Source organism: Acinonyx jubatus, chromosome D3, assembly GCF_027475565.1.
Source record: "Acinonyx jubatus isolate Ajub_Pintada_27869175 chromosome D3, VMU_Ajub_asm_v1.0, whole genome shotgun sequence".
Taxonomy (NCBI): domain Eukaryota; kingdom Metazoa; phylum Chordata; class Mammalia; order Carnivora; family Felidae; genus Acinonyx; species Acinonyx jubatus.
The window spans coordinates 7,525,144-7,552,781 of NC_069392.1; the positions used below are offsets into that span (position 1 = coordinate 7,525,144).

Consider the following 27,638-nt stretch of genomic DNA (forward strand, 5'->3'; position numbering starts at 1 on the left):
TTTGAGTTTAGCAACAATCTGCAGCAGTGGTGGGTGGAGGGGAGGAACAGAAGGTGGAAATTATGGCAAGAGAGGCAGGTGCAAGAGGAGAGATGAAGGAGACTCAGATTTGGATGTGTTTCCATTCTGTGCCTTGAGCTACATGCCCTGGGTTGTCCTCAGGCTGCCCTGCAAGGCCCTACAGCATTGGTCCCCCCTCTCCCCAGTGGGGTACCAGCCAGACCTCGTCTCCTCTACTCCCCCTTCCTTCATTCAGCTGAAGCTCCACAGATCTGCTGGTCCCCAACTGCGCTAGGAAGCATTAGCCTCAGGACCTTTGCACTCATGGTTCCTTCTGCCTGGAATACCCTCCCTCCAGGTGTCCACTGTATTTAAAATCCCCCCTGCCCCAACTGATCTCCCCTTTCTGTAGCTGTTTTTCTCCTTTATCATGGCATTTATTATTTTTTTAAGTTTACTTGAGAGAGAGGGAGAGAGAGAGAGAGAGAGACAGAAGGAGTGGTAGTGGGGCAGGGAGAGAGAATCCCAAGCAGGCTTTGCACTCTCGGCGTGGAACCCCATGTGGGGCTCAAACTCACAAACTACGAGATCGTGATCTGAGCCGAAATCAAGAGTTGGACACTTAACTGAGCCACCCAGACACCACCACAACATTTATTCTTTATGTCTGCTTGGATCACTCACAAGAACACAATCACATAAAGACAGGGAATGTGTTTTCTTCGCTCCTATACCCCCAGCACTTAGAGGACTGTCTGACACATAGTAGGTGCTCAGTGATGCCGGTGAATGAACAGAAGAATGGCCAGCAGGTGCTCTCTTCCTTTCCTGGCTCAGTTCCGCCCTCAGCCTTTTCCATCCCCCCCCCCCCCCCCCCCCCGCCCCAAGTCCACCTTCAGTGGTGCTCACCTGTCCGGATGTACATTTCCGAAAAACAGCCCACCACCGAGGACCCCTCCCCCGCCTTCGTTTCTTCTGCTCACGAGTGAGGCTGCAAAGAACATTCTTGTACATATTGTTGTCTGCTTGTGGCTTTCAGGCGCAATTGCAGACAGTGGAACATTTGTGCAGGTTTATGTGCACTTTGAAGCTGGTTGTATCTGATTTTTCCTCCTAAACTTTGCGGCAATTTAAGCTTACACTAATGGTGCACGAATGCCCCCTGCCCCGGCCTCGCCAACATTGACCATTTCGTGGTATTGTTTGCATTTCTCTAGTAAAGAGTGAGGTATGGCATTTTTTCAGTCGTGCTGCTTACTGCTGAGGTTTTGCATCCGTCCTTCTCCCAGGTAAGTGGATATCGTCTAACAAACTCTCCACGGGCCCCTGGGCTACCCCACCACTGGATCAGGCAGGGTTGGGACCCACGGGGCACAGAAGATCTGGGATACCATAACACTGGCTACACTTCATGCTGCTCAGCTTGTGACTATTTTATTAGTTCCTTTCCCCTCAAATGCAAATTAGAGGGCTATCTCCTTAAAGGGAGTATTACACATTTTTGAGATACCTACCAGTTTTCCAATTTCTTCCAGTGATAGCAATAGGATATTTGAGCTTGTTTCCTAATTGCAAACCTTTAGCAGTGTCAGATACCTAAGATTTTTAAAGTTCTAGAAACAAAACTTGAAGGCAAAACAAAAACAAAAAGCAAACACACACACGCACACACACGCATACACACGCACACACACACACACACACAAAACAACTTGGGGCGCCTGGGTGGCTCAGCTGGCCAAGCGTCTGACTTGATTTCGACTCAGGTCATGATCCCAAGGTTCGTGAGTTCAAGCCCCGCATTGGGCTCTGCGCTGACAGTGCGGAGCCTACTTGGGATTCTCTCTCTCCCTCTCTCTGCTCCTCCCTGGCTCATGCTTTCTCTCTCAAAATAAATAAATAATCTGAAAAACAAACAAACCGACAAAGCATTAAAAGTTCTGGTCTGACTATAACTTGGCCCAGTTCACAGAATCCACCTAACAGGCTCGGAGTTTAAGAACCACGGGTCTGACTGGACCACACCACACTTAGCTCCTTGTACCTCGTGAGCCCAGCCAGCCCACCTGCGTGTGAGCAGGGTGTACCTAATCAGAAAGGAAGGAGGAGGAGCAGAGGGAGAGAGGAGAGCAAGAGAGACGGCGTATCTGTAAGAAAAGTCAGTATATTTATGGTTTGCTTTATAAAAGTTACTATAATACAATGGTACATAGTATTGAATTCACAAAAATATGAACAAATATTTACAACAAGACACACCCACAACGGAAACACTTCTCTTCAAAACAAGTTACGTACGGATGACAGAGTCTATATGCACAAACATCCCTAAAACTTATGGGTTCTCTTCTTTGCAGGAGGAGAGAGGCAGAGAGGGAGGGACAAGAAGAAAAAAAAAAAAAAAAGTAGGAACCCCCAACTTTTCAAAAGCAAAGATTTGTTCAATGAAAATGAAGGCATCGAAAGAAAAACGAGCCACGTTTCTGGATATGGCCAACCATTTTTGGGGTGGGGCGGGGGGTTCCCGGGTACCGGTGAGGGTGCAGCCCCTGGCCCATTGGGCAAGGTGAGGCCAGGGTGAGGGACGAGGGTGGCCCCCAAGCCTGGTTTCCTCACATCCCCCTCCACTTCTATGGGAAGAAGGGAGAGAATGAAGGCAGCCCCTTGGGGGCCGCACAAGTAACTTAAATCAACCATCTCTACAAACTACACATTTCCTCATGTGAAAAATAAATATTTTCTCAGTTGCACAATTAGGCAGAAAACCGCAAACGGAAGAGAAGGTCACCGCTGTGCCCAGGTCCCTCCTCTGTGTCTTAATGCCCCCGATTTCATCGACCTCGACCTTGAAACTGGTGGGCACAATCTCAAACAGAGAGGGCATGGGGTAAAGAAATTAAAAAAAAAAAAAAAAAAACACAACAAAACCACCAACGACAAAAAAAAAAAAAGAGAGAGAGAGAGAGAAATAACAATTCTTTGTACAGAATTTACATGATAACAAGCTTGACACAAGCTGAGATACCAGAGGCTCCGGGCCTGCATCCATCCGCAGGGTGGGGGCTTCCCCGCTGGGAGCTCTCCCGTCTTGGTGAGGACTCCTGGTCACAACAGTCACTTTCCAGAAATTATTTACATGCCTGCTCTGCTTTCTGGGGTGCGAGGGACTTGCTTTTGTGTGTGTGTGTGTGTGTGTGTGTGTGTGTGTGTGAGAGAGAGAGAGAGAGAGAGAGAGAGAGAGATTTTTGGAAATACAAAGAAATGAGCAAAAAAGTCTCCCCACATGTTTCTACAAGAAACAATGTTCCCGAGAAAAAGTCCTTTATGGCAGCCTATATACAGAAGTTGGTTCTGAACTTCAAAAACCTATTTCTTCCCTTCGTTTTGATTTTATACACGCACAAGAAAAAAAAAAAATCTATGGAAATAAACCCTGAAGAGGATGATGGGGAAGAGGGTAAAAGGAGTTAAAAAATAAAAAACAAAAAACTGTCAGACTTAGATCTGAGCTTTAAAAATCTTCTCCAAGATTTTCCTTTCTCTGGGAGAATAATCTCACTCTGAAAATAAATATGCTCTTGCCTCCTTGGGATGAGGGGGCTGCTGGCAGGGTGAGTTCGGGTGTGGGCCAGGGGCAAGCGGGTGAAGCTTATAGACAAAAAAAAAAAAAAAAAAAAAATGCCACACGCATCTGGTCAGAGACCCGAAGTGGCGGGACTAGGGGACCCGCCTGCCCTGGGAGGCCCTCCTCCTGCCCTGGGGGGGGAGGTGAGAGCAGGAGAGAGTAGACAGGACCCTTCCCAGTGCCCCCACGCCCACACTGGGGCCTCCGGGAGGCTCCCTCATTGCTGGCATTCGAATGAGAAAGTAAACATTGAACCCAAGATTTTGGGGGTGGCAGGGTGTGGGGTGGCAGGGAGAGCCCAGAGGGGAAATTCCTGCCTGGGACCAGCTTGGCTCCAGCAGGGTCTGCTAGGGGAAATGGCGCCCCCAGGCTGCTGGGGAAGGAACAGAAGGGGGGGTGTCTTCTCCTCACTGAGTCGCTGCCAGCAGAGAGGGGGCCTTGCGTAGTGTTCTGAGGTCACAGCCTGGGGCTGACCCCCCTCCTCTCTGCAGCACCTGGCCCAGCGCCCTGGCCCGGGGGTTCCGGGACGCGGGCCGACACACCACCATACCGAGGCCTCTGCAGCCCCCGCCAGGGGTCCCCGCTCTCTGATTCTGCCTTCACATTTCAACGGTTAAAATGTCTTTTCTTACGACGAGGAAGAGAGTAAAGAGAAGACAAAACAACATAGCAGCATTCGTGGATAGAGGCTGACCGGGAAAGAGAAGGACAGAGACAGAGACGGAGAGCGAGAGACACAGACAGAGAGAAGTTTACGCTGGAGTTGAACAAAAATCCTGAAGGGAGCATTTTAAAAAAACCAAAGAGACATGGGCCGAGAGACACAGAAGCCCTTTCCCACTGAGGGGCTGGAGCTGCGCTGGGTTCTGGGGGTAGTGTTGGGGGCGCCAGGCCCTGACATGGCCGCTGGGTAGGGGACAGCACCTGAAATGGGGGTGGGAGGTGGGGCTGGGCCCCGGGGGCCAGGGGCTCCACACGCAGGAGCCCCAGGGCAGCACGGGCGGCCTTCTGCGGGGCGCCGGTGCGGGGCCTAGTTGAGGGTCCCCCGGCAGTTCTCGGAGCCGCACAGGCAGGGGATCTTGACGTCCTCGATGGGGAACTTGTAGTCGTAGGTGATCTCCTCATTGACGTTGATGTGCTGCTTTGAGTAGATGACGATCTTCTTCTGCGACTCCACCGTGATCACCTTGGCATAGCAGTTGGGCTGTGGGTGAGGCGGGAGGGGAGGGTGAGCCAATGACCCACCAGGCACCCGACCCGGGCCCCCCAAACCCGACCACGCTCCATGCTCAAAGCCTGACTAACTTGCTTCTTGCCCCCCATTTCCACTGGCCACCTGCTCCAGGCCCCCGGCTCCCCTGTCTGGGTGACAGGGACCCTTGCCTCTGATAATAAATAAGAATGATGACAATGGTGATGATACTAAATTATTCTCCAGGGCTGCGATTTCCATTTACACTACAGGCGACTTCCAAGTTTTTGTATTTCTAGCTCAGGCCTCACTTCTGAGCTCCAGAGAAGGGGTCAGCCAACCCCGGCCGGCAGCTGCCTGTTACTGCAAGTCGAGTCTTCCTGGCACACAGCCACACCCATTCATTTACACACTGTCTACAGGCTGCTTTTGTTACAATGGCAGTTAAGGAGTTGCTAAGAGATTGTCTGGGCCACAAAGCCAAAAATATTTACTATCAGGCCTTTTAAAGAAAAGGATTGCTGGACCCTGCTCCAGACCCAGAAATCCAAGTGTCTGCTTGATATCTGCCTTCGGCAGCTCCTGGAGACGTTTTTGACTCAGTAAGCTCAAACCTCAACTGTAGGGCACCCAGGCCTCCAAGCAGCCGGTTCCCACACCTCCTTCTTACACTGAGGCTGGCTCTGGCCCACTGCTGTGCCCAGAGGGTTCTCCCTCCAAAGGACCTACTGATTCTGCCTACTGCCCTTCACCTCCACTGCCGCAGCCCCAGCCAGGTCTCTCTCATCACTCGGCTGGACCTCAGCAGCTCCCGCTACCTCGCTGTCCCCTGAGATAATCTACTCCTGACCCAGCAGCCAGGGAAATCTTCCCAAAGGAAGAGCAGAGCCGGTGGTCTCATGGCTCGAAACCTGACAGTGGCCCGCTGGCTTGGCTTTTAGAGAAACTTCTCAGCTCGGCCTGCAAGGCTGAGTGATCTGGCCACCCCAAGCCTGCCAACCTCATTCTCTTACCCACCCTCTCAACCCCTACTCCATCCCTACTGTCCGCTTTGCTGTCCCTTCAGGGCCTCATTGAATGGAACACTTGCCCCACTCACTACCACCTGGGTGATCCCCTCCTAACCCTCAGGTGCCACAGGGAGGCAAGAGGAAGTCCCTACTGGCCCCAGTGATGCTCCAGTCACAGTCGTGAGAGCTAGCTGTGTCCGCTGTGTCAAAGGGAACTCATTGGGGCGCCTGGGTGGCTCAGTCGGTTGAGCGTCCGACTTCGGCTCAGGTCATGATCTCACGGTTTGTGAGTTCAAGCCCCGCACTGGGATCTGTGCTGACAGCGCAGAGCCTGGCACCTGTTTCGGTTTCTGTGTCTCCCTCTTCCTCTCTGCCCTCCCTCCCTTGCTCGAGCTCTGTCTCTCTCTCTCTCTCAAAAATAGATAAACATTTAAAAAAGAGAGAGAATTCACTGGTTCTCCCAACAACCTACAAGGAGGGACCATTACCATCCCTGTTTTACAGATCAGGAAACCGAGGCACTGAGACGTTAACTAACTAGCCTACAGTCACTTGCTAAGTAGCAAGGTCATGACTCGAAACAAGAGTTGGGCATATTTGCTCTGGAACTAGCCTGTCCCCTGTTTGAAGCTCCCTGTGCCTGTCTTCGGCGTGAGAACCCCCCTTGTTGTCAACACTCACTGCCCCCTGGACCAGTGCCATCCACCACTGTCACCACTAGCCACGCGAGACTATTTAAGTTAAAATTAAACTCAATTAAATTAAAAACTCAGTTCCTCAGGGGGAGCCTGGGTGGCTCAGTCGGTTGAGCGTCTGACTTCAGCTCAGGCCATGATCTCCCAGTTCACAGGTTCGGGCCCTGCGTGGAGCTCAGTGCTGACAGCTCAGGGCCTGGAGCCTGCTTCCGATTCTGCGTCTCCCTCTCTCTCTGCCCCTCCCCTGCTCCCACTCTGTCTCTGTCTCTCTCAAAAATAAACAAACATTAAAAAATAAGTTAAAAAAAACCCCAAAACCAAAAGTCAGTTCCTCAGTGGCAGGGGCCACATTTTAAGTGCTCAACCCCACGAGCAGCCGGTACCACAACAGTGGCCACTACGGATGCTGTGCCGCTCACAGAGTTCCGCCGGACAGCACCGCCCCGGGACCGAAGGCCTCTGAGGGCCGAGCCTGACCGCCGGCAGCACAGCAAAAGGCCAGCACGGGGGAGGAACCGGGTAAACGTGAACTGAGCGGACTACTTCCGGAGTGAACTGAGAGGACTACTTCCGGAGTGAACTGAGGGGGACTACTTTCGGAGCACCTCGAGTCTCGTGCCGTTTTGCAGAAGGGAAAACTGAAGCTCAGGGGAGCAAAACGCGGTGTACGAACGAGGCCTCCCCCCCACCCTGCCTCCGTCACCCTCGGGCAACCAGAGCTTGGGACGGAAGCCGTGCCGATTCCGTGCCAGAAGCTTCTGGGTCCTTCGGGCACAGAGGCAGGGGCAGCAGCGGCCTCCGGACAGGCACTCACGTTGCAGCTGTGGTTGATGAAGCGCGCGAAGTTGCCGCACTTGGTGGCGTCGATGATGGTGTCGTGGTCCACCCGGAACATGTAGCTGCTGCCAATGCCCTCGTCCTCATAACGCTTTTCCCGCATGTCCGCGATCACCTGGCCGGGAGCAGGCCTCAGTCGGGGCTGGCCCGGCCCGCTCCCACCCCTGCTCCCAGCCTGCCGGGCGGTGCCTACCTGGCGGATGTTCTGGCCCACGTACTCAATGACCATCTCGTCAGCCGCGATGGGCTCCATGGCGAACAGGCCCCAGTCGTGAATGTGGCTCTTGCAGAATTTGAGCTTCTTCTTCCGGAACTGGGGGAGGGAAGGAGCTGAGAGGTGAAAGGCCTGGCCTCAGCCCCGCTGCCACCCGGCGGCCCTGGGTGGGGCCCGGCCTCACCTTGAGCTGGTTGAACTTGAGCAGGTCACTGTCACAGCTGCCAGTGAAGGAGGACAGGAGGCGGCGCTGTTCAGAACGCCGCTCCGAGCCGGCCCGAGTGGAGGCGTGTGGCTGTGCCGGGATGCTCATGCCCTGTGAGGGGGGCGGGGGGACGGATCAGGAGGGGTGGGACCGCCCTGCTCACCGTGGCACCGGGACCAGGGTCCCTATCACACCCTAAGCCCCGGGTTCCTATCGTCCCACCTTCTCAGCCTCCTTGCTCTGGGCTTGGCCGTGCCTGTCCCATCCCTACTTGTCCCCTCTCCTCTTCCCTGGTCCTTCCTGCCAGAATGTGAACGTCCTCAACGGCCTCCGGTCAGAGAACAACACAACTTTCCCTTCACACTTGCCGTCTCTCCTGTCCCAGCTAGAAGACTTGGAAAGAACTCCACTTCCGGGAGGCAAGATGGTGCGTGTCCCTCCACCCTGTCCCCCGTGGCTCTCACCACGGGCCCTCCAACCTCCCCAGGCTTTCGAGATCATGGCTCTTTCCTTGGCACCCTTCCTTCTCTTCCTTCCCTCGGCCACTCTCGTCCTCTGCCCTCCTGCCCTCACGCCCTCTCCCTGGGTGAGCTCTTCCTTGCCGTGACCTCCCATGAACATTTCCATCCCGATGACTGGAAGTCTCTCCCCTGCCCCAAGTTCTCTACTGCACCCGTATATCGAACTGCCTAAAAGACCTCACTCCCTGGATGTTCCACAAACCCCAAAACGCAAGCTTCCCACCTCAGAGCTTGGCATCCAGCTCCCTAGTTCCCCAAGCCAGGCCCAGCTGCATCCCAGCCAGGTCCTTGGTCTCCTCCAGCCAATCCAGCCCCCAGTGCTGTCCTTTTGGCTTCCCGATATCCCACTGTTCCTGCTATTCTTTCAAAAACATCCACTTTTTTCTCACAGCAAATCAAGTTGAACCTACCCAAATGACTGGACTGGGAAATGTAGCAGCTGTGCACGGTCTCCCCTGTGGACCCTTGGGGTCAACTCTCCACACAGCAGCCAGCGTAAGCTTTGAAAATCGTGGGCCGAGCCATGTCACCCTCACCCTCTCTCTGGAAGCCCTCATGTGGCTGTCACACACAGAATACAAATCTCACCTCATCACCACAGCCTCCAGGGCCCTGAGGACTTGTTGTTCTGTCTCTGGTCTCAGCTAGTCTTTCCTTTCCTTTCTCACACCGCTGAGATCCGCCCCCCCCCCCCACCTCAGGGCCTTTGCACATCTTGTTCACTCTGTGCATGACTTCAAGTCATTCTTGAAAAGCATGACTTCCAGACTTAGTGACCCCCTCTCCTGTCTTGTTTTGTTTTGAAGTAGGCTTCATGCCCAGCGTGGAGCCCAATGCAGGGCTTGAACTCATGACCTGGAGATCAAGACCTGAGCTGAGACCAAGAGTCAGATGTTCAACTAAGCCATGCAGGCACCCCATCCCCCCTCCTGTTTTAACTTTAAAAGAACGTGTTTTTTTTTTTTAATGTTTATTTATTTTTGAGAGAGAGAGAGACAGACAGACAGAGCATGAGCAGGGGAGGAGCAGAGAAAGAGGGAGACCCAGAATCCGAAGCAGGCTCCAGGCTCCGAGCTATCAACACAGAGCCTGATGCGGGACTCAAACCCACGAGCCATGAGATCATGACCTGAGCCGAAGTCGGACGCCTAACCGACTGAGTGAGCCATCCAGGCCCCTAACCTTTATTTATTATTATTTTTTTAATAAAGTAGGCTCTACACCTAACATGGGGCTTGAACTGCACGCTCTACTGACTTGAGCCAGCCAGGCTCCCCTCCCGTTTTAACTTTTTATTGAAGCCTTTTTCTGCTTCTCTGTGGTCTCTCCCAGTTATTCACGTGGCTCATTTCTTTACTTCATTCAGGTCTGGCTCAACTGTCACCTTCTGTGACCCCTCTGACTCCCCAGTCCCTAACCTCCTCTCCTGTTTTCCCCACCTGGAATTCTATGTTTATTTGTTCGCTTGATCATTTCCCACCTCCCTGCTAAAATGGAAGTTCTGTGAGGGAAAGGATTTTGTTTTGTTCACTGCTGTAGACCCAGAACAGTGCCTGGAACACAGCAGGCACTCAGGAGACGTTTGCTGAATTTAAAGAGGAGAGAAGGAAACTTCTGGAAACACAACTCCACTCTGCTCACATCCCTGATGAAAATCTCAGAGGCTCCCACTTCCCAGCCTCGCCTCACCTTTCCAACCAGGGTACCTGGGTGAATTAACGCCTAACGCCCCCTGTGCCAGCCCCTCTGACCCCACAACCCCTCATGCCGCCTGGTACGCCCCCCTCCAGAAGGTCCCCACCCGTGGCAGCCTGGGAGGCTCCAGTGTCCAGGCACCTGAGGGCAGTACCTGGGTGTCTGTCGGGGGCTCATCGGTGCTGGCGCGGCTGCTGTTGAGGTATCTGAGCTTGTCCTTCTTGTCGATGGTGTAGAAACCCTCGCTGCGGGCACAGCCCGTCACGTGCTCACGGATGCCATCGTCCCGTTTCTTTTTCTTAGCTGAAGAGAGGCTGGTGGGTGGGTGTGGGTCAAGGGCCACATGGACATTCTTGAAAAGCCCCTCCCAGTCCTTCCAGAGACAGCCCCACTGGGCCTGGCCTCTCTACCCTCAGGCTAATTTCCAGGAGGTTCCACCCCCCACACCTACACCACCTCCACTGAGGGTCAGAACTCTTGTCAGGGGTACCTGACTGCACGGTCCTGGGTGTATTTCTTATCTGCTTCCTGCCTGTTTCCCACCTGCGCACTGGGGCAATAACAAGGCTTCTCTGAATGATTACACACGTTCAGGTGCTTAGCAGACTTCCTGGAACGGAGGAAGTGCTCAGTAAACTAGTTTGGTATAAGGGGTATAAAGACAGCTCCAACTTGATAGTTCTGTCTGTGCTGGTAACACAACTATCAGGATTAGCATCATGGTTAAGAGCCCAGACTCTGGAACCAGATTTGCCTGGGTTCAAATCCCAACTCTGCTACATCATAGCTGTGTGACTTTGGGCAGGTTGGTTTCCATATAAGTGAAATGGGAAGAATAGCTCCCACCTCACTGACCTGTTGGGAAGATCAAATTAGGTGATGGGGGGCGGGGGGCCAGGAGGAGTTGGCCCTCCGTCAGCCTCTGCTACTCTGATGTTGTGCGATCACGCCGCTACGTTTGGCCCCGAGACCCGCTAACTCTGGGGGTGAGACGGGCCTGGCACAGAAAAGGTGTTTTAAAAGTGCCAGTGATGACTCCACGTGGAGCCTGGCACGGTGCCAGCAGACACCACTCAGTAGGTGGTGGGGAGTCGGGCAACTGCCTTCGTGGGTGTCGTGGGAGACAGGGCCCAGAGAGGCGGGCAAGGACCCCACCGCGTCGTCTAGGATATAGGGATGGTAGACCCAGAGTGTGTCGTTGAGCCAGTCCATGCCATTGTCCTGCTGTAGCAGCCGCTCGTAAGTGACACACAGGAAGCGGATGTCCTCCTCGTCAATGCCACCGTTCCAGATGTCGTACAGGATGGTCATCTCCTCAAACTCCGACCGGGGCCGGAAGAGGGGCTGCGGTGGTGAGAGCTCGGGCGAGGCTGAGGCCACCAGGTCCTCGTGGCGTTTTTTAGGCGGCCGGCGCCAGGGCCCCCGAACCTTGGCCAGGTCCATGAACTCCTCGGTGACCTCATCGCGCCCACGGGGGCCTGGAGGGATGGCCTCGGAGGGCCACTGGTTCTCTAGCTCCTTAAAGGGCAGCTTGGTAGGCTCAACAGGGGGTGGAGGTGGGGGCGGAGGAGGCTGGGGGGGCAGAGGGGGAGGGGGGGCCGGGATCCCCGCGTTCCGGAAGTCCAGGGTCACGGCCCGGGGGTCATGGGTGCTGGGGAAGACAGGGGTCTGTGGCTGGCCTGGCAGGAGCAGGAGGTCTCTGCCGAGGGTGGCCCCCCCTGGTGGCCGGACCAAGGGCCCATCCAAGGAGAGCACAGCCGGCGGGGATCGCCGGGGCCTGCCCGGCTTCCTCTTGATAGGGGGTGGGCAGGGGGCCAGGGGCGCAGGCAGCAGGGGCGGCAGCTGGGTGGGGGCCCGCGTCTGGGCCCGCAGGACAGGGACAGGCAATGCCAGGGGCAGGGGCAAGGGCAAGGGCAGGGGGAGAGGCAGGCCCGTCTCCAGGAGCACCGGGGAGGTCAGGGGGCCAGACCGCTCATCGCGCCGGCCAGCTGGGAGGGGACAGACAGGCAGGAGCAGAGGTCCGCCGGGCTCAGGGAAGGTGGGCGTGAAGGTGAAGTCCCGACCAGGTGTCCTCGGGAGGCCCCCGCTGCTCAGGCTTGGGGACTGGGATGGGTAGGAGAAGGGGCTGCCGGGCACCTGCGGGGAGCTCAGTGACAGGCCACTGCTACCCCCTGACAGCGGGGGCTCCCCGCTTGGCGTGGCCGGCACCGTCTCTGTGCTCTGTGACTTGGCCAGGCTGCCACAGAGACCCGGAGTACGCGGGGGCTGCTCCTCGGGAGGCGGCTCCAGAGGGACGGGTGGGTGTGGGGGCTCTGGGGTCTCGGGCTCTGGCGGGGGGCTAGGCGGCCGGGGTGGTCGAGGGGGTGGCAATGGCGGCTGCAGTGGTAAGGAGAGCAGCGTAGGGGACTCGGGCGCCACTTCCAGGTCATCCTCTGCAGAGAGGTGGGCAGAAACCAGACCGTTATTACTGGAGTCAAACATCTCGTGGTGCCCTGTTTATGCTGCCCTACTCTGTGCTTGATACCCGACCTCACACCCCTCTGGGCTCCCTGGCATTCTGTGAGTGTGGGGACCGTCCCCCCACAACTAAACCACTCAAGGCTTCTTAGTGCCCAGTCCAATGTCTGGCACACAGTGGGTGCTTGATAAGCTAAAGATGTAGGAGATATGGTTCTTAGCCTTTGGCATTACGTCCTTAGAATGGTGTTCTTGTGAACAGGGAACGTCCCATGGATCCAGAAAATGGGCTCTGCTATTGAATAAAATTCAACAAGTCCCTTTTCTGCAGGACTTGTCAGTGCCTTTCTCCCAGCATTTATCTCCATCGTCATATAATATATTTTCTAGCTTATCTACTGTCATTTATCACCCTGTCTTCGAATGTAAGCTCCATGAAGGCAGATACTTTTGTCTGTTTGGCCACTGTTGTATTGTCAGTGCCTAAAACAGTACTGGGGACACAACATAGGCTTAATACATACCTATGGCAATATTCAAAGACCTGAGGTTCTGTAGCCAAACAATACAGAATTAAACAAAGTATAATAGGTTTCTTTCCCAAAGGATGTATTCGAGGATCGAACTGACCACACAGTGGCTACATAAGTTTAAGTTAATTAAATAACATTACAAATTCAGCTCGGCAGTAGGCACTTGCCACATTTCAAGTGCTCTTAGTAACATTGTATTTAATGGCTATGATATTGGAGAGAGCAGATAAAGAACCTTTCTATCACTGCAGAAAGTTCCACTGGACAGTATGTTACAGCCTTTAATATGCTTTGTGTGGCTCCATCAACGTGGCAGAGAATGCTGTGTCCATGGCCCTTCTCACCTGGCCCAACGCCCCAGGCCTCCCCACCTGCCTGTCACTAAAATGACCATATACACCTGCTCCCCACCCCTGCCACACCTTTCTGAGTGCGTCTCATAGGACTAATGGTCCAAGGAGCAAACGGTGGGGAAATGTGGCACTGAGGAACGGTGACAGGAGCAGTTCTCTCAGGCAGCTATCTGAAGTTCCGGCTGGGTGCCAGGCTCCGTGCTGGCACATTATGTCATCTCACTCTGCCCTCCCGCACGACCTCATGGGGGACATACCACTGATCCCACATTACAGATGGGGAAACTGAAGCTTGGGAAGGTTACACGAATTACCCAAAGGAGCCTGGGCTCATTCTGCCGGTGAGGACATCCTGCCTCCATCCCCACCACCTCTACCGGGGTGGGGGGGAGGAGGGGAGAAGGTGGGGGGGTGGGGGGACGGGCTGCGGGCTGCAGGTGTTACCTGGGGCAGGTTCCGGGGAAGGCGGGGGCCGGGACTCCGTCTCTCCAGCAGGGGGCTCTGGAGACAGCAACCTGGCCCCTTCCTGCTTCAGGCACGGCTCCTCCGAGGGCTCCTTGCAGCCTGCCAGCTCTTCGACACACACAGGCAAGGGGGGCTCTTCCAGCACGGAAGTCCGCTCCTCGGGAGCTCCGTCCTCAGCCTCGATGTCCACCTCCCCTTCCATGACCGAGGACTCTGTCACAGGTGCCCCCGTGGCCACATCCTCCTCAAAGTCCTCATCGGGGGCAGCAGGAGCCATACTCTCGTCTGCTGCTGCGGTCTCCTCCTCCTGCTCCTCCTCCTCCTCCTCTTCCTCCTCCTCCTCCCTTGCCACCAGCTCCTCTTCATCCTCTGAGGATGACGACGAGGACTCGGAGCTTGATTCGAACTCAGAAGACTCAGAACTCTCGCTGGAGGACCCAGCTCCCACCTTGGACGTGGCGATGCTCACCGTCTCCTCTGGGCAGGGGACACGGGACACAGGCATGAGCCCTTCAGCGTCTGCTGTGCGCTCCGGCTAGATGCTTCCCCAAACATCTCAGACTGATGGCGCCCAGGCTGAACGCGGCCCTGATATCTCGGCGGGGAGGGGGGCCGGGGGGGGGGGCGCCTGCGTGTTAACTAGTCAGCATTTAAAAAAAAATAGAGGTGGGGCGCCTGGGTGGCTTGGTCGGTTAAACGTCCAACTTCGGCTCAGGTCATGATCTCTCGGTCCGTGAGTTCGAGCCCCGCGTCAGGCTCTGTGCTGACAGCTCAGAGCCTGGAACCTGTTTCGGATTCTGTGTCTCCCTCTCTCTCTGCTCCTCCCCTGTTCATGCTCTGTCTCTCTCTGTCTCAAAAAAATAAACGTTAAAAAAAAAAAAAAAAAAAAACGGAGGCGAGGGGCGCCTGGGTGGCTCAGTCGGTTAAGCATCTGACCTCGGCTCAGGTCATGATCTCACAGTCCGTGAGTTCGAGCCCCGCATTGGGCTCTGTGCTGACAGCTCAGAGCCTGGAGCCTGCTTCGGATTCTGTGTCTCCCTCTCTCTCTGACCCTCCCCCGTTCATGCTCTGTCTCTCTCTCTCTCAAAAATAAACATTAAAAAAAAAAAGAAAAAAAAAGAAAACAGGTGAAATCTGCGTAGCATAAAACGAACCATTTTAAAGTGAATTAAGTCAGTGGTATTTAGTACATTACAACTATCTCTAGTTCCAAAACACTCTCATGAGCTCAAGAAGAGACCCAACACCTTTAGCTATCGTCCCTCCAGCCTCCCATCCCCAGACCCAAGCAACCACTAGCTTACTTTCTGTCTCTGTGGAGGGACCTGCTCTGGACATTGCGTACAAATGGAATCGTAGGGCGAGTCCTGTGCATGTTTTAATGAGCTCACGTTTCAAAGACAAGAAATCTTGCCCCAAAAGTACTGCTGAAAGTTGCTCGGGCTCTGGTCTCTGCACGGGGGCCCTGGGGCAGACCAGGTGCCTCGGCCCACACCGCTCACCTCCGTCCGAGTCCCCTTCTTCCTTCTCACTCGCCTCTGACAGGGCTATGTCCTCGTCCTCATTCTCAGACTCCTCCTGCTCATCACTGTCTTCAGCGTCATCATCCTGGGGGAGGGGGAGGGAGAGGGGAGGTCAGGATGAGCAGAAGGGCCCCCCTCACCTGGCCCAGCACCCCAGGCCTCCCCAACCCGAAGGTACCTTATCTGATGTGGATGAGGTCGAGGAGGAGGAGACCTGGCTCCTGGGGCCTTCCTCCTCCTCCTCCTCTTCCTCCTCTTCATCCTCCTCCTCCTCCTCCTCCTCCTCCTCCTCCTCCTCCCCCTCCTCTTCCTCCTCAGTGCTTTCCCGCTCCTCCTTGTCAGAGGCCGAGGATGAGGGTGAGGTCGTGGAGGAGCCCGAGGATGAGGACGCCGATGATGATGAGGACACCGACAGTGACTCCTTCTCATCCTCCTCCCCGCCACTGTCCAGCTCCAGCGGCCGGGCTGGCCGGCGCCGCACGCCCACGCCCTTGGGGTCCCGCTTGGCAAGCTCACAAGGGGTGTCCGCCATATCCCGGTCCCGTTCTCGCTCTGACTCTGACGGGAGAGAGGGGTGTCCGAACTGGGCTGGGGAAACACGGGAGAGCCCAGCGCCACGTGAGGGGGCACACATACCTTCATCTTCCTCGTCCACAGAGGTTGAGGGCCGCAGGCGCTTCTGGTCACCAGAAGAGGCTGTGTCCGGCGGCTCCTTCCTCTTGACCTTGAAGGAGGGCAGGCGGATGGCCCCGCGCAGCCCGATGCCCAGGCCGAGGCCCTCATAGCCCAGGCCCTCGCCCTTGCCCCACGACTCCAGCAGGCACGAGGCGATGCGGTCCTTGGGCTTTGGCCTGTCCTCGTCCTTGTGCTCGCCTGACTTCACTGGGGTCAGAGAGGCCTGGGGTGTGAAAGAGGAGGGGACTGTCACCATGGTTACGGTGCTGCCGGTGGACCCCCACCTCCCCAGTGGGTGGCCCTCCCTAAGCAGCCTGCCTTCCCTCAACAGTGACAGCCACACAGTAACTGGCACTTCCTTCCCACCAAGTCGGGTGGGCTTCGTGCCCGCCGGACATTCCCAGCGCCCAACTCCGTCTCACTGAACTTCAACCTCCTCGCCTGCAGAGCAGGCTACATGCGGCAAGGACACATCCGCGGCAAGGACACACAAGCTTTAGAAGGTAACACTCACGCTTTCCTACTTGGGGGTTACGGGGATCAGTGTCCCTCGGGGGAAGAGAGCGTGCCTGCCGACCGCCCGGGGGCACCCCGCACTCGTTGCCTACCTTGGCCATCCGCTCCTTCTTGTCCCACCACTCGTCGAAGGCGCGGAAAGCCACCACCTCCACCATCTTGCGGTTCAGGTCACGCTTCATGATGGCCTTCAGCTCTTTGAGCACCACCAGCAGGACGCCATCCACAGTGGCCTTGTGTGGGTCCTCCTGGCGTGGCACGTAGCCTGGTGGCGGCACTGATGGGTCAAACTTGGGTAGCGGTGGCCAGGGCTGCCCGCGGCCCGGTCCGCTGTTGCTCAGGGAGAACGGGCCCCGGTAGGGCGGCAGGTTGACAAACTGCAGCCCGGCTGAGGCGGCCGCGGCAGCAGCGGCCATGAAGGGCGGGTAGGGGCAGGCGCCCTGGCCAGTCATCAGACGGCTCAGCATCTGCGTTTGCATCTGGAAGGACATGGGCATGCCACCCCACTGGCCACCCAGCACGTGGCTCATGTCCACCTGCATCACGGGAAACAGCCCTGGAGGGAAGGGCGGCAGCGGTGGTAGGATGGGTGGGGGTGGGACACCAGGGGGGGGCGCTGGCAGGGGTGGGGGGGGCACCGTCACAGCTGGGTGGGCGGGGGGTGGGGGGGGCGGGGGAGGCGGCAGAGGCGGGGGCATGGGGAAGCCTGGCTGTGGTGGGGGCGGCGGCGGGGGTGGGGGCAGCGGCGGGAAGCCGGGGGGTGGGGGCAGCGGCAGCGTCGGAGCCAGCACAGAGGGGGCTGCCACAGCTGCCGCCCCTGGGGTCACCACCATGGGTTTGGGGCAGTCGGCGCTGGTGATGGGGGCTGAGGGCATCTCATCGTCCGAGATTTCCATGTCCTCGCCCGAGGACTGCTGGCCCTGTGGGGAGAGCCGGGGAGAGAGGTGAGGCTGTGCCTGGGAGGCCAAGCTGGCTCCTAGAGCCCCTTCCAAACACCAGAAAGCTCGAGAAGCCTTTTGCAAGACTAATGAGCAAAACGGATTCTGCAGTTTGGGTCCTAGTCCCCTCCCTTCTGGACCAGGTGGCTTTGGGACCATGTGGCTTTGGGGAGTCACTTAACCTTGCTAAGCCTCAGTTTCCCCATTTGTATTATGGGCATCTTAATACCTGCCAGTTGGTTTAGGAGGATTCATTCATTCATTCATTCATTCATTCATTCAGTAAACACTTGCTTAGCACCTGCTGTGTGCCAGGCACTGTCCTAGGTGCTGGGGACACAGCATTGAACAAGACAGACACAATTCTTGCTCTTGTGGAGCTAAGTTTCTAGAGGGAAGAGACACAGGAAAACCAGGATGAAGAGGAGAAATATAGAGCCCACCTTAGAGGAAAAGAAAGCTGGGGAGGGGGACAGGGTGTAAAGAGGGAAACAGATTCCATGTCAGCTTGAGAGATTCTATTTCAATTTGTAATTGGAGAATACTAATAATTAACACTTCTGTAGTGCTTCCTACGTGCTCGTGCTCGGTATCTTTCTAAGGCCGTTCTTTTGCCAAGGAAATTGGAGCACAGAAAGCTTAAGTAACTTGCCCAAGGCCACAGAGCCAATAAGAGATGGAGTCAGGATTCAAACCAGTTAGGCTCCCAGTCAGCCTGCTGTCCTCACTGCTGCAAAGAGGGCCTGGTGGCAAGGGCGACATTTGAGCAAGGAGAGTTAGCAGTTTTAAGGCTGCATAAATAGGAGGTATGTCTTTTTAGTTTCCTTAGTTAATCTTTCATCTGGTCTTGAGACTGCACAACACCTTGTTTCACATCAGCACTGTAGCCTTGCAAGGTGGGGCTCTACTCCAATCCCTTCTGACAAGTGAGGAAACAGAGCCAAAAGCCACTGGCCCAGGACGCACAGCCGGTCAGAAATAAGGCTGGGACTCAAGCTCAGGATGCCTGCCGAATGGAATCCAGGAACACTCACTGTACCAGGCAAACAGTGGGGAAGCCAAGGATGACCCCAGCTCCGAAATGGGCAAGGGCCCCTTTACATTGGGACACAGGCCTGGAACTGGAAGGAGGCATTGGGGTGTACCTGGTAGGGTTGGAGTGAGAAGGCAGAGCAGGGGTGGCGAGAGGAGAGTTACGTCACCCCCAGGCTTTTGTGTCCGGACAAGAGGTGAGACGGTGGCTCAGGCCCTGATGGACAAGAGGTGAGACGGTGGCTCAGGCCCTGCCCTAGAAGATCTCGGTAAGGTGACAAGAGCGTTTGTAGGCTGCCACAGACAAGGAATGCATTTGAAGGCTGAGGGGGCGAGGTCTGTACAGGCTGTAAGGTCAGAGGTCAGATCTTCAGGTGAGGGAGTCCTCAAAGGGAAATGGGGGGGAGCACCCGCGGGGAGAAGAGGAATACTAAACTTTCAGCAGCAGTAGGAAGCTCAGGATTTTGCTAGACCCCCACTACACACACACACACACACACACACACACACACACACACACTCTCTCTCTCTCTCTCTCTCTCTCTCTCTCTCTCTCTCTCTCTCTCTCTGTCTCTAAAGGTCCGCACGCACATGCAGCAGGAGGGACTGGCAGGCTCAGCCCAATACTCCGGGACAGCGCCCGGGAGATCAGTCCCGGACAGCGCCCAGCGAGGCGAGCGCTGCACATAGAGGGTTAACCCGGCATCGCGGCCAGCCAATCACAAGGAGACCCGGGATCCGGCGCTCCAGCCCTCGGCCCTGCCCTTCCCTCCGCCCCTCCGGCGCCAGGGGGTGGGGGTGAGAACCAGCAGGAACTAGCCGAGCGCACACTGCTCAGCACCAGCCCGCGCACGCGATGCCGGGAGCTTCCCTTGCGGGCACCTCAGTTAAGCCGAAGACCGTGTGAGGCAGGTACTTTCACCGTCCCATTTCACAGGCGATGAAACTGAGACTCAGAGAAGGAAAGTGCCTTACCCAAGGTCACATAACCAGTAAGCGACAGAGCTGGGTTTCCAGGCTCACGGACTGGAGCCTGAACTTTTAACCACCAGCTTCTGTGAAGAAAGGGAATCTCCCTCAGTGGTGCCCCTGCTCTGTCTCCGGAGTCTTCAGCCTGAGCTAGCTGGGACTCCCTCCAGGTTCAGTCTGGAGGAGTCCGGGTGCTGCTCTCCAGGCTGCCGGCAGGGGGCTCCCGAGGGCCAGCCTGGAGGTTATCTGTACTTTGGTCTTCCTACCGCTAAGATCTAGGGGCATCCTGACCCCATCTCTCTTCGGCTTCAGTCTCCTGCTTCCCTACAGTGACATGATGGGAGAGCCCAGTCCCTCCGTCTACCCTGGGATTCCCAGTCCCGGACCATTCTGTCAGCATGGTAAACATCCCCCAAGCCCAGGCAGCAGAGAGGAAGGGAAGAAAAGATGGCAGGGCTGCCAGCCCCCCACCTCTGCACACCTGTCAACTCCTCCTGCCTGGACCCCTTGGCACCAGAAACCACTTCCCCAGAACTGCCTGGAGGCCCCCTGGAGCCCCGGCCACCTGCAGTCCCCTCCAGGGCAGGCCAAGTTCCTCTCTGTTCCTCCCCGAGGCAGCCAAACCTGCCTAATCAAAGGGCCTGGGAAGGGGGGACCCTCCCTCCTGCCGCCCACAAGGGCACAGAGCTCTGTCTAAGCCCCTGGCTGCTCATGCCCGCTGGGCACGCAGGTTCCAACACAGGTCTTCAGGAGGACCAGGACAGGTGCCTGGACCAGGAGTGGGGAGGAGCAGAGCCAAGGAAGATGACCTAATCCATCCCTCCAAGGGATTGTAGCACACAGCAGCCCCCACCCCAACCCAGAGGCTGGAGATTTGGGTAATAAGACCCCAGATAAAGATCTATGGCTGAGGAGAGGCTGGAGAATGGTCAGTTTTGCCTGTTTCTGGCTGTGGCCTTCCCCCTAGGCTAACCCTTAAGTCCCGACTCCTGGAAACAGAGGAAAAGCTAAGGGAAAATTCAATGCCCACCCTGCCCACCATGGCTTCCTCTCTTCAGAGGGCACCAGGTTCTAGGAGGCAGTGCTCCAGAGCTCCCATCTGGCCTAGCCTAGCAGAATGCTCTGGCTAATCCCTCCCCCCAAATATGCCTGAGTGTCAGGATCAGCCCTGATCACCCTCAGGCGACCCAACAGACAAGGGGATCCAGAACCATTACCATAGTCCATACTATCTGGGGTCTCGGCAAACTCCTACCAAAGAAGCTCAAGTCAGAATTGATCCCTAGGAAAAGTCTTAACTTCCCATACCTAACAGGAGAGCAACAGAACCAAGTCATGTTTCCCTTCTCTCTATGGCTGCTAGGTTGCTCAGAGCCAAAGCAGCTGCTCAGTCACAGCCCCTGGTGCTTTTTGCGTTGGCTTTTTATTCTCTGTATTTGACCGGTTATTTTAGCTGCCCTAATCCTGTTACTTCTGTGTTTTAGCTAATTGTCCTGAGAGGATAACGTTTCAAAGGAGGAAAGGGAGACACAAGATAGACAAAACCAATCCAAGACAGAGGTGGACAGACATGGTGGTACCTCATCCATCTTCTCTGAGGTTGGGGTCCTGTCTCCAGCCAGGTCCAAGGCTACCTCAGTTGTCTGGCCCAGAAGACCAGAAGGGTCCGGGGGGCCTGGCTCCGGAGGGGGGCGGGGCCCCACGCCCAGGTCAAGCTCATCATCCTCGTCTGAGTCGGGTAGCGGCGTGGGGCTGATATCCTCCAGGCCGGTGCTGGAGGGGCGTGAGGAGGGTGGCGTGGGGCCTCGAAAGCCTGGCTGGGAGTTGGTGCCAAAGGGGGCCAGTGGAGAGAGCTGGGAGGAGGAGGAGGAGATGGGGCTGCCCTCCATCTGCAGCTCCGTATCCGAGTCCTGCTCTCGAAGGAAGGGCAGCTTGGTGCGCTGTTCCTTCAGCAGCATCTCTATGCGTGAATCCAGGCTGTCGTGGGGCTTCTCCAGCCCCGCAGGTGAGGACTCCAGCGTAGGTGTGCCTGGACTGTCACAAGGCTCAGGGCTCCAGCCAAAGGTCGGCCGGCCACCCAGCTCCATGCTGTTGGCATCAGGGGGCGGTGGGCCGGGCGGTGTGCCTGGCTTCTCCTTGGTCAGGGGTTCGGTGGGTGGCAGGGGTGGGGGCACAGGTGCTCTCCGGAATTCCCCACTCTCACGGGCCCCAAAGGTGGTTGTGGTGGTGGGCTCCTCAGGGGGTGGGGGGAAAGGGGGCACAGGGGTCTGATACGGAGAGAAAGCTGACTTGAACGTGACTCCAGGAGCGGGGGTTGCTTGGGCAGGCGGTGGAGTGTGGGCGAACGTGGCCGAATCCTGTGGTTGGGCCTTGAATGGAGGGCCACTGCTGCCCCCACTGCTGCTGACTGCCCCAAACGGGAGGTCCACGGAGCCCCTGAAGGCAGCTGGGGCCCCGGCCACTGCGGTGACCGCACAGGAGTTGTGGACATAATGATGCTCGTGGCGGCGGTTGTAGGCATCTGTGAACTTGCTTTCGTGGCGCCGGGCCTTGAAGGTCACCGTGGGGTCCTGGCTGAAGAGGTAGGAGGGTGTGGGCTGGCGGCTGGAGTAGCTGGAGTCCTGCGAGAAGGGGGTGCCCAGACGTGGCGTGAGCGGTGTGCCCTGTCCGTAGGAGTTGGGGGTGTCCAGGCGGCTGCTGGAGTACGCCGTGTCCTGCGAGAAGGGTGTCCCACCACTATTGGGGGTGACCGAGGAGGAGCCGGAGCCACAGCCTGCAGACAGACTACCATCCTTGAGGCGCTTCAGAGCATCTGACAGCTAGAGAGAGAGAGGGAGAGACAAGTGAGGTTGCTGGAGGGGGCTGCATGCAATGGATGGGGGCTGTTTTCCCTCTACACTCTGGGGATCTCAGAGCCAAGCTGGTCACTCTAGAACTGCAGCATGGTGGAAGAAGGGGGGGGGGGTAGGAGATCGAAGAGGAGCTTCTGGATTGTCCTAACTTTTCTCTAATCATAGAATAGCCAGCTATGCCCAAAGAACCTTGAGGGTTTTTTCTAATCCTTAAAGCAGAGAGAAGAGAAGATCCTGACGTCTTGATTTAAACTGGGCTTTCCTTCCCGTCTCAGACTGTCAGAAATCAAGGATCTTCCAGCAGGGAGAACTATAGTTTGGGGAGTGAGGGGGTCGCCAAGGGTCCTGTTCCCTCTGGTCTCCCAATGTTTTAGGAGTTAAGTCGTGTGACACTTAGGTAAAAGTGCCTAATGAATAACCTAGCTGACGGTGAATAACCTAGCAAGTCGGTGAAGGCTGTGTTCTGGAAAAGCTACTCCTGAGGGTAGGTGAGTTGATGCCAGGGAAGGGTTGGATTGAGAATCTCCCTGTGTGAGGGTGGCCTAGGTAGGAGGCAGTGGTTGGGTAAGGAGTCACGTCAGTCTCGCTCTGGGAATGGGGACCACTGAGGTCTGCTTTCTGGGGGCAGGGCTAGAGCAGTGCCCAGGACATCAGACACAGCAATGTTTCAGCATTAACACGAAGCCCTAAGTAGGCTGTGGGTCTGTGGGAATCCCAGGCTGGACAAGGCCAGGCTCCTCTGCCTCCTAGGCTCTGGCGTCCAACGCTAGAGATGGTGAGTGGGGGCGAAGGGCCCATCAGAAGCTGGTGATGAGTGTGAGTATGTGGGGGGGAGGGTACTGAATGGTAATAAACCCACCTGCAGGGTCTCATTCACGATCGGAGAGACAGCATCCAGCTCACCCACTGGGAGGGTCTGGGGTGTGTATCGGCCCGTGACCAACAGTTCGTAGAACCGCATGCGGGTTTCCCCTGTGGGAAGGGCAAGGGAGGGAGGATTGAGGGAGGCTCCGGGATGGGGCAGACCCCACAGGTTGGCTTATGGGCCCCTGGTGCCTGAGACCCCCAAGCCTGAGAAGCTTTGTGACCCTGACCGGGGAACCACCTCTCTGTACCTCACTGAGGAGTCCGATCTGGTCAACCAAGCTGCTCACCTGTATGATTTTTCTGACCCTAAGATTCAGAATTTAATCCTCCGTGGGGCCGGGACTCCCCCCAAAACAGAAACACCACCCCCAACACAGAGCCTCTCCCTGTCACTTGAGCCATAGCACCTGAAAAAAGAGTCAGGTTTTCCCACTTAACAGCCAGAGCCTGTAGCAGGTGGAGAGACCCAGTGACACAGAGGTGACAGTTCACTTTATTGTTAACTATCTGAGGCCAGGTGACCAGCAGAATTTGTAAAACACAGTCTAGTACCACGTTACTGTGAACTCCATGGGCCTCCTCCGCTGACCTGGCTGACCAGGCCTCCCCAGCTCTGCCGGGCTGGTCCCACTGGGCCCTGTCTGGTAACCCTCCCCCATCAGCAGAGAGAGGCCTCTATAGACCCTGGGGCCCCAGATTATTGATATTTATAGAGCCCTCTGAGGCAGCTGCTTACATATGCAAAGGAGGCACATTCCTTGAGCTACACTTTACACTTTGCTGGTCTCTTTCTTGAAATACAAAGTTAGTTGGCAGTCTCTGAGGGCCTCCCACTTTTTTTTTTTTCTTCCTTTTTTTCAGAAATGAAATTTTGGGAAGAGCTGGCTGCTCCTTAAAATGGGCATGTGACAGGGAAGAAGAAGGTTCCACATTCAGTTCTTAGGGAGAAATGAGACTGCAGCCACACAAGGGATGTGTAGAGTTTGAAGGGTCTGTACTCCCCTGACAGAGACAGGAACCAGGCTTGTGCCCTGAGGAAACTCAGAACTAGATATGGGCTTGGCAAGAGTTTGTGGGATAACGGTGCCCACCCAGTTCCAGCATCCCTCCACAGCCCCCAGCAAGGTCTTAGAGACCTAGTCAATATGTATTCATCGTTGAAAGCACAAGAAAGGTTTAAATTTTCCTGTTTGGGTTTGGTGTGCCATTTGCCTCTAAACACCATGCTCACAAAACTCCTGGAAGCTGGCCACCTAAGCTTTCCCAGACAGTGTCTCCCAGAAAACCTCAAGAAGCACCGGACCCAACAGTGCCTGCCCAGTCACAGGGCAGGTTGGTCCTGGGGCACCCAGCACCTTCTTTCATATGGGTGAGAACTTCCCTAGAGAGGCCACAGGCAAACTTTGGGGGATGCCCTAGAGTCTTGCAAGCCCCTCCATCCGGTCGAGAAGAAGCCTCCCAGGAATGTAAGGAAGGAAGGGTGACTTCCCCAGCCCCACTCTGCCAGCAGTGAGCTCAGAGTGAGCACATAGCGGGATTCCCGGCGCATGGGAGGTGCTGCTGTCTCTTTAAGAGAGAGGAGGGAAGGCACAGTGTCAACCCTTGAGCACCCACAGCAGCCCGCCCAGCTCTATCAGAACATTATCAATGAAACCACACTCTGAGCCCAGATTGGTTCCCACTCCAGAAGGAAGGGGCAGCATGGGGGAGGGGGGGGGACCCTGGATCCTTGGAGGATTCCCTTTTTAGTTGAAGGACCTACTCTATATGTATTTAAAGGCATTCTAGTGGCTCCCTCTCAGCTCCCACAAATAAACAAACCCTGCCTCTTCCCCTAACACAGATGGCAACACTGGAGACTGCCTAAACCCAGGCCACTAGGGCTCCAGGAGGGGCCCGCAGGGGTGTCAGTGGTGGGGAAGCCTCTGGGTGGTCCCTAGGGGTACATGCAGTAGCCAAGGACAGCACATTTGGTAAATTATAGCCTGTCTCCTAGCAACAGACAACACATTTAGCTCCATGTGACTCTATCCTCAGGAGGGGGCAAAAAAAAAAAAAAAAAGGGCTGTTGGGGGGGTCCCTAACACTGCAAGAGGGGCTCTGGGAGGGAAAGGAGTCTTAGTGACAGGTCTCACTGCCCCTCCATCGCAGTTTGTCCCAAGTGGGTCTCCACTCACCTTTAGTGTCCAGCTCCACGTGGATGATATTGCCCATGACCGAAGTGCTATGCAGGTGCTGAACCGCCTCTTTGGCTCCCCTGACCGTGGCAAAGACCACCTTGGCAATGCCCAAGTGCTTCTTGGTCTTAGGGTTGTACAAAATCTCCACCTCCTCCACCTCCCCATACTTCTTGCACATGTCCCTCAGGAAGTTTTCTCGGATGTTATCATTCAGCTTGGCAAATGTCACCTGCTTTGGAGGCACCGGGCCCACGTAGAACTCATCGATCTGGCAGGGACGAGGGGGAAGGGAGTTTGGAGAACATTGAAACTGAAGGGAAACACAACATTCCCCACTCGCGTGCCCGATGAAAACAATGAAGGTTAAAAAATATTTTTTTTTTTGAAAAAAAAAAAATGCACGCGGGCGGGCCCGGGAAGCGGAGGATTAAATCGTTTGGAACGTGGAAGTCCTCTGGGTTCGAAAGGAAAGGGGAAAAAGAAACAGTTTCTCTTTCCCCACCCCCCATTCTGGCCTCCTCTCCCTGCAGCCGGGTCAGGGGCGAACCCTTGGTCTATGAAGTTGTCCCCTCTTAAGCCACAAGACTGAGAAGGGGCGTGGGTCCCTAGCCCAAGCTTCGGGGGCTAGCAGGAGCCAGGTGGGGACCCGGAGCCCCCAGCTGGGCCGGCAGGACACTGTATCAGATCCTTGATTACAGTTTCACTGAATGTTATTCTGTTTACAGTAGCTGAGAGAGGACACCCCTCTCGCTGCCATCTCCCCCTCCCCGCCAAAACTTCCCTGGCCATGGACGGCGGGAACTCAGAACCAGGCTAGGCTCCGGCAGAACTGGCGTTATTTTCGAACTTGGGGACTGGGGAGGCGGGGAGAGACCGTGGGGTCGGGGGGGAGGGGTCCTACCTTGAATTTGGGCACCGACAGCTCCAGCTCCTTGTTTTTGGTCCAGATCCCAACGACCCGGGGATCTTCGACAATTTCCACCGGGCGGTTGCTGGACATCTGTGGGGAGGAATGGGGGGGGCGGGGCGGAATGGGAGGACTGGTCCCACTCCCCAGGGGCAGAGGCAGACGCCCCCCCCCCCCCTTCTCCAGGCACTTGTCAAACTCCAGGACTGGGGACCCGGCTGACAGTTGGCCCGGTGGTCGGAAGGGGGGGTCCCTGGGCAGCTCGGACCCCTTTCCCTCCGCCCCGGGCACGGCTGGTGGTGGGTGGGGGCGGCGGGGAGGCGCGCCGGCTACTCACCGCCAGGCTGAAATGCTGCCCATCGTAGCGGTACAGTTTATGATGCCCCTTTTTCAGAGCCGGGTCAATCATCAACTTGTAACTTCTCCAATGGTGGTTCCTCCTCTCGCCCGAAGGGCCGGGCTGCGGCGGGGGCTGCTGGTGGTGGTGGTGGGGGGGGTGACTGTTCTCCATGCCGTTAACCCAACCTGAAAACGAGCAAGTTGTTGTCGTCTCCGCCGCGGCGGCGGCGGCGGCGGCGGCCGCTTCTACACACACGCGAAAGAATCAAATCGTCCAGCCCCCACCCCCTCCCACCTTACCAGCGCGCCCCAAAAGGAGCTGTCTCGCTGGCTCCCCCCAAAATAAGAATAGAGCGAGAGAATAACCCTTCCGGGAGAATTAGGCGCCCGCCCGCTCGGCCACCGTCTCGGGGCGGCAGCGAGGGGCTCCCGGGGGCCCCCGGTGCGTGCTGGCGGGGCCCGGGGCGTCCGGAGGACACGGGCTCCGGCCCATGGTGCCCGTCCTGCCTCCCGGCCGCCCGGCGTGGCGCTCGCTCGCTCGCTCGGCCCGGCTCGCGCGCTGGGCTCGCGGCAGGCCTGGCGCCGCCCGCCCGCCCGCCCGCTCGGCCGGAGCCCGGGCCGGGGCCGGGGCCGGGGGCTCGGGCCGCCCGGCTGCCGACCGCGGCCTCTCCCTCCCCGAGCCGCGCTTACATCCCCGCCGGGCGCCGGCCTCCCTGCGCCGCCAGCCAGTACATGGTGTCCCCCGCGGGAGCCGAGGCCGGGGCGGCCGGACGGGGGGCCGGGAGGGGGGGGGCGCCGCCGCCGCGGCTGCCGGGCCCGGAGCTGCTGCCGCCGCCGCCGCCGCTGCTGCTGCTGCTGCTGCTGCTGCTGCTGCTGCCCGGGAGGCGGCTGGCGGCGGAGGCTCGGCTCCCAGTAGCCGCACATCCCACAATACACCGCTAAGGAGCCCGACCCGAGCGCTCACCCTCCTCCTCTTCCTCCTCCTCCTCCTCTTCCTCCTCCCCTCTCCTTGCTCGCCGCTTCCCCAGGCACTCTCCC

General features: G+C 56.8%; 1 protein-coding gene across 2 annotated transcripts; it reads right to left on the minus strand.

Moving 5' to 3' along the window:
* Positions 1–2,148: 2,148 nt before the first annotated feature.
* SETD1B (SET domain containing 1B, histone lysine methyltransferase) lies at positions 2,149–27,505 on the minus strand. 2 transcript variants are annotated; one of them, XM_027044260.2, is made up of 17 exons: positions 27,291–27,505; positions 26,599–26,786; positions 26,256–26,354; positions 25,352–25,622; positions 23,167–23,279; positions 21,036–22,274; positions 16,609–17,436; positions 15,962–16,223; positions 15,504–15,883; positions 15,305–15,410; positions 13,782–14,279; positions 11,167–12,426; positions 10,149–10,315; positions 7,758–7,889; positions 7,553–7,672; positions 7,337–7,474; positions 2,149–4,829 (listed from the first exon to the last, which is right to left on the minus strand). In XM_027044260.2, the coding sequence occupies exons 2-17, from the start codon at positions 26,770–26,772 to the stop codon at positions 4,656–4,658; spliced, it is 5,961 nt and encodes a 1,986-aa protein (XP_026900061.2). In that variant the 5' UTR covers positions 26,773–26,786; positions 27,291–27,505; the 3' UTR covers positions 2,149–4,655. The 2 variants fall into 2 exon arrangements, with proteins under 2 accessions (XP_026900061.2, XP_053061991.1); XM_053206016.1 differs by lacking the exon at positions 27,291–27,505 and adding an exon at positions 26,901–27,216.
* Between the last annotated feature and the right edge of the window lie 133 nt (positions 27,506–27,638).